Genomic DNA, 5,889 nt, shown 5'->3' with positions numbered 1-5,889 from the left:
GCGGCCGCGCGGCAGGCACCTCCCTGCGATGGCGTTTCACTCCTGCCAAAGGCCAGGCCTCCTCCTGCGACCCGCCGGGCGGCTGCCAAGCCGCCTGCGCCCCCGGCTCCGTACCTGCTCGCCCCGCGCCTCCCGCCGAGCCGCCACTGACTCCCCTTCTCTCTCTCTCTCTCTTTCTCTCTCTTGCTCCTTCTCTCGTTCTCTGTGCAGCTCAAGTGGCCTTTTTTGGGGGATACCCCTCCGCCGGGAGCTGGCCCTGGCCCCCCCATGGTGCCCTCCTCCCTCTAGGCCTCGGACTCTGCCTTTGCCTCTATGCACTTTAACCCTTGCCCGTAACGCGCCAGAGCAGCCTTGGCGGAAGGACCGGCCGGCCTCTGCCTGTCTCTCTTTTTCTCTCTCTCTCTCTCTTTCTCTCCATGTCGAACCGCCCTGCAGCTGCCCTGGACGCGCTGGCTGTGCCGTGGTGGGGCGGCCAACGTCGGGAAGGGCACGGAGCCGCCGGGCGCCGGCCGCCACCGGCCCGGCCGCGGAGCCGTGCGGGACTCACCCCTTGCATGTTTTCTGGGAAAACAGCCAGGGCAGCGCCCCTGCGCCCCCTCGCCGGCACCTCCTCGCCCGAGCTCTCCCTTTGCAAAGCCGGCGCCTCCCGGGCGGTCGCTTGCTCCGTCGACTCGATACCGTACCATGTGCCTGCTGGTTTGGCCTGCGACGTGTGTGCTTCGCCTGCCCCCTCCTCGGTGATGGGGACCCCCCTCCCCAGCCCCGGTAGAGGAGGGTCCCCCCAGGCCCTGCAGGGGAAGGACCCTCCTGGTTTGTTTTTTAATGTATTGACCCCACTGTTTGGAGTCGGACCCTGCTCAGTCTTCCAGCCCCTCTCCTGGAGAATCCCCCCAATAAACGATATACTGTCTATTAGCCCAGCATGCTGAGCTGCGCGGGGCAGGGCTGAGCCCACGGCCCCTGCACCCCGGCACGGGGCGCCCTGGCCAACCCAAAACACAGCGGTCGGGACAGACAGATGCTGACAGCTGTGCAGGAGTTATTAGGGTGACGAGGCATCTGTCACCCAGCAGCCGTGGGGACAAGCTGCGCTCCGTGGGTGCAGGGRTGCCCATCGGGGAGTTGCCTTCATGGCCCAGCTTCGCCCAGCCCCRGGCCAGGACCGGCCCTGTCCCTGCCCCGCGCCCATGCCAGCCCCATGCCMGTCCCTGCCCCATGCCCGTCCCTGCTCTGGTTTGCAGCGTCCCCGCGTCTGCCCCACCGAGCCATGCCCCTGCCAGGCGAGCCCCTGGCCCTTGGCTCTCCTGCTTCCCCCAAAAGTCTGACCCCTTCCCCTTCTCTTCCAGACGCAGACGAGTGCCAGGCACAGCCAGGCCCCTGCGACCACGTCTGCTCCACGTGCCCCGTCCACGTGCCAGCACGGCCCGCTCTGCGGTGCCATGAGAGGGCAGGAGGTCCCCGGAGCGCAGCACAGCAGGGATGATGTCCYGTCCAGGGGTCCTGCCCAGCCCGGCTCCATGCCCCCTCCCGGCATCGCCCCGTCCCCCCGACGCAGGAGGAAGCGGGGCAGGCGGCGAGGGACGAAGCGTGGGGTTTATTGTGGGAGGTTTCCTTGCAGAGGTGCCCGAGCGGGAGCCACAGGGCCAGGGTCACCCCGCAGGCACGCAACGGCAGAGCCGAAGGGAGCCCACGGGGCCCAGCTCTCCCTCCGGGTCCCCCAGAGAGCAACACCGGCTCGGCTCAGCTCGGCACCCAGGCAGGGGCTTTTCTCCTCAGGGCGCTGGAAGCCACAGGRACCCTTCTCTTCCCATCATCTGACCCTGGCCCACAAGCCTCCACCTGGCCCCACGCCTTGCAGCCAGGCCTGGGCACCTCTCCGGGCCCCCACTGCAGGCTGGCATGTCCGTGCGGCCCYGCTGCCCCCCGCCGGGCCAGGCCAGGCCAGGCTGCGTGGCCGGGTCCTGCGGCCAGAAGGGCTGAGACGAGGCATCTCTGCAGGGCTCGCACTTCTCGGAGTCGTGGGCATCGCTGGGGAGGCAGGGCCCTGGGCCACGCTGTCGCTGTGGGGCAGCGCTTTGACTGCCGGGGGCTAAGCAGGAGGGAGCACTGTGGATGCGTGTGCATCCACACCACAGCCCCGTGCCAGGGGCACCTGTGCACCACTGCCAGGCTGCGGGAGCCCGGCAGGGGCACTTCATGCTGCAAGGGAGTGACAGACACATGCAGGACACATGGGCAGGGAAGAGCTTGGCAGGACGAGGCTCCACCAGGCACCGTCCTGACGGGGGGCAGCCTGGGGGGCAGCGGGGGCAGGAGGCTGCTGGCAACCGGGCACAGACCCCATCTCACAGCTSAGCCTGCACCGTGCAGCGCTGTGCTGGGCCATGCGTGGAGCCCAGGAAGAGCGTGGCACAACTGCAGGAGCCTGCCCAGGGCCRCATCGCCTCTGCCCGCGCCGCAGGGCTTGGGGCTGGGGAGCTCGCACCAGCCCAGGGCCGGCTGGGGATGGCCAGATGGGTCAGGGCGTTTGGCAGGGCCCAGTGAGCAGCAACGGCTCGGCGCGCAGGGCAGGGTCTGGGGCACGCACACAGCACCGTCATGCAGGCAGAGCAGCCCCAGGGCTTTGCCACGCGCCCTGGGCATCAGGCACACGGCGGCTGAGGCTACCCGGCAGCACCAAGGGCAGGACGCCCAGGCGAGGGGAGCAGCAGGGGCTGGCAGTGCCCATGGGCTTCGGGACAAGCCTCCCTCCCCTTAGCACTGCCTGGGGCTTCGTAGGTCCCGCTGCTCTCCGATGCATTGCACGCAGGGCACTGCCAGCTGGGGCTGCCCAAGGCAGAGCAAGAGCCTTCGCTTGGGACAGAGATAGCAGTGCAGGGCGCCCCGGAGGGCTGTGGGGACCCTGTGGCACAGGTCCGGCTCAGCTGGCAGCACCAGGGATGCCCGAGCACCAGCCYCTGCCCGCAGTGGGTCTGAGCGGCGCCAGAGCCGCTGCAGGAGGCACGTTGCAGCAGGGGGTGGGCAGCCCCGGTGGGCAGCCCCTGCCTCCCCTCCCGCCCACCCTGGGCTCAGAAGCGGGTGCTCTGGTAGTGCAGCCTGCGGATCTCCGAGAGGCCGCTGTCCCGGCAGTACGAGTCCCCGCAGGGACTCCCTGCCAGTCACCGGCCCCCCGCGCCGCCTCCCCCGCCACCGCTGCTGCTGCTGGAGCTGCCGCTGCTGGAGCTGCCACTGCTGCACCGGTCCTCGTAGATGGAGATCTCGATCTGGGCCCCCGCTAAGGAGCAACGCCAGTCACAGACCCACCGTCCTATCGCCCAGGACCTGCTCCCAGGTCCCCCCATCCCTTGTCCCCATTCCTGTCCCCATCCCCCACAGCAATATCCTCCCAGCATCCCTCCCCGTCGCACCTCCCAGCTGCCCAGAAGATACAACTCTCATGCCGCGCTCCAGGGGGTCGGTGAGCAGCAGTCCCCGCGGCGCGTAGATCTTCTCGTTCTGCTCCTGGATGTACTTGGAGATCTTCTTCAGGACCTGTCGGCACAAGGACGGACGCTCAGCCCTGACGCTCCCCCTGCCAACCCCACAGCCGCCACGTGCTCTGCCCAGCTCCCAGGACTCCTGCTCCAAGCAYGAGCCCCTCCTGCTCTCCCAGAGCTGCGAGAGGACTTGCAGCCCCCGCCCTGAGCGCCACCAGTGCTGCCCGAGCAGCCGGGCTCTGGGCCCTCCCCATGCCACACGGCAGCCCCTACATGCCCCTGTGCAGCAAGCTGGTATCACCGGCACTGAGGCCATGTAGCCATGCCCGTCCCCAGACCCTCTCCTGAGCCTCAGCACCTTCTCGTAGTGCGTCTCCATGCAGAGAAAGATGAAATAGGCAGTGGCGCAGGCCAGGCACCCCTCCAGGTATGAGCTGCCCCCGATCTTCTCCGCCTCGGCGTAGAAGCTGTTAAGGGTTTTCACCGTTTCCTCGAAGAGCTGGCGCTCAATCTAGAGCAGAGACTGGGGTGAAGACAAGTCCGGCCAGAGGCTGAGCCCCCGGCACTGTCCCGGCACTGGAATGACCTGGAGGGTGCTCAGCCCTCTCCTCCTTCCTCAGCTGGTGTCTCAGCTCCCAGTCCCCTGCCCACCGCCCACGCTGAGGTYGGCTGAGCCTGGAGCTCTCCACCAGAGCCACCCAGTCCCCAGTAGCACCCAGACCCCCAGCCCCAGTCCCCAGCACTCACAGCCCCATGCTGTGCACACGGGGGCAGCTACGGGGCTGGGCAGCGCCTGCCCACGCAGAACAGGCACCAGCCGCAGACTCCCATGCCACCTCCCTGCGGCGGGAGGGTTGTGACCACGTGCACCCTGCCCTCAGGGGCTGCCCTGCAATCCAGCTGTTTGGCACAGCTGGCTCAAGGCCAAACAACACCCCCTGGGGGGGCCCTGTCCCTGCTCRCCCTCCCCCCTGAGCCCCACAGGCCACGGATTAAGGGCATCCCACAGCCCTGCTGGCCTACCCGGCTCTCCAGCTCAGGGGGGAACTTGGTCTGGAACTGGCACGTGGTGCCGTCGCTGTAATCCCGCTGCACGAAGACCTTGGTGGCCAGAGATGCGCTGCGCCGCAGCTCCTGCAGGCTGTGCACCTGGGGAGGCAGCAGGGTGAGCCAGCGCCCAGCTGGGGTGCAGGGCCGGCGGGCAGGGGAGAGGGCCGGCACCCCTCTGGCAGAGGGGCGGTCTCCCCACGCAGCCACCGCCAGCCCCGGGCGCGCAGGGAGGATGGGGAACACCCGCCTCGGCCGTGGGGCAGATAACGCGGCTCCCCACACATCCCCGCTGCCCAGAGCTGCTCTGCAGCACCCGGGAGCAGCCTCGCTCCCATCAGAAACATCTGAGCATTTCCCGGTCCCTTGTCACCCTCGGGGAGCAGGCTGGCCCCAGGGAGCCTGGCGCAGGGGCCGCAGGGCCGGGGGCAGCTGGGCAGCAGGGCGCCGGTGGCACAGGGTGCAGCGCGTGCCGTTCCCCAGGCATCGGGGCGCTGGGGGACCCAGGCTGGCGCACAGGGGCTGCGGGGGCCCCCAGTCGGGCCTGTCCCACCAGCAGGAGCAACGCGGTGCAGCTGCTGGAGCACGTGCACGCCCGTGTGCCCCGTGCTGGTGCCTGTCCTTGTGCGTGCACCGGCTACTGCGCGTGTGACGCCGAGTCCCTGCGTGTGCTTGGCCCCTGTGTGCCGTGGCCCCGGGGGTGTCACGGTCACAGGTGGAGAGGGGACAGCTCTGTCCCCAGCAGCGCCCCAGCATGCAGCCACCCGGCAGCTCACGGGCAGGAGGAGGGAACCGAGCTGAGAGCAGGGAAACGCTGGCAGCGGCTTGGCAGCGGCGGCACAGCGGGGCCGGCAGGGGGTCTCTGCAGGAACAGGGACCCCCGGCCCCACTGCCCAGTGCCCAGCCGGTCCCCCAGCTGCAGCACCCCACGGCATCGGGGCCCACACCAGCCTCCCCAGGGGGCTGGGCCGCAGGGTGGCAGGGACGGAGGGGGCATTAAGGGGGGCAGGCTTTGCCAGGCGCTTCCCCTTGTGCAGCCTCCTGCCACGTGCCCCACAGAGCCTCTGCCCTGTCCCCTGYGGCACTCGGGAGAGAGGCCACCCAGCTGCTCTCTGCCCCGGCCCCACACCAACCCCTCCACCCCAGTGCAGCCCACAGGGACCCCAGCCCCACACCAACCGCTCTGCCCCAGGGCACCCCACACAGACCTCAGCCCCATAACGACCCCCCCACCCATGGCACCCCGCAAGGATGCCAGCCCCACACTGACCCTCTGCCCCAGAGCACCACATACAGATCCCAGCCCCACGCTGACCCCCCCTCACCCATGACACCCCACACAGATCCCAGCCCCACACCACCTCAC

At 69.3% G+C, this 5,889-nt stretch overlaps 2 protein-coding genes across 3 annotated transcripts in view; one reads left to right on the top strand and one right to left on the bottom strand.

The window, feature by feature from the left end:
* Positions 1-323, top strand: part of CRTAC1 (cartilage acidic protein 1) — a 12,222-nt gene extending 11,899 nt beyond the window's left edge. For both annotated transcript variants that reach the window (XM_026069751.1, XM_026069752.1), the window contains exon 15: positions 211-323. In XM_026069751.1, coding sequence (XP_025925536.1) covers positions 211-323 — 113 coding nt within the window. The remainder of the gene's footprint in view (positions 1-210) is intronic.
* A 2,835-nt stretch (positions 324-3,158) lies between these two features.
* GOLGA7B (golgin A7 family member B) overlaps positions 3,159-5,889 on the bottom strand; it is a 7,945-nt gene continuing 5,214 nt past the window's right edge. The window contains exons 2-5 of the mRNA XM_026069754.1: positions 4,500-4,625; positions 3,835-3,987; positions 3,430-3,531; positions 3,159-3,263 (exon numbers count right to left, since the gene is read on the bottom strand). Of these exons, the coding sequence (XP_025925539.1) occupies positions 3,159-3,263; positions 3,430-3,531; positions 3,835-3,987; positions 4,500-4,625 (486 nt within the window). The remainder of the gene's footprint in view (positions 3,264-3,429; positions 3,532-3,834; positions 3,988-4,499; positions 4,626-5,889) is intronic.

The sequence above is a fragment of the Apteryx rowi genome, unplaced genomic scaffold, assembly GCF_003343035.1.
Source record: "Apteryx rowi isolate R43461 unplaced genomic scaffold, aptRow1 scaffold_3, whole genome shotgun sequence".
Classification (NCBI taxonomy): domain Eukaryota; kingdom Metazoa; phylum Chordata; class Aves; order Apterygiformes; family Apterygidae; genus Apteryx; species Apteryx rowi.
This window is presented reverse-complemented; position numbering and strand designations above follow the sequence as displayed.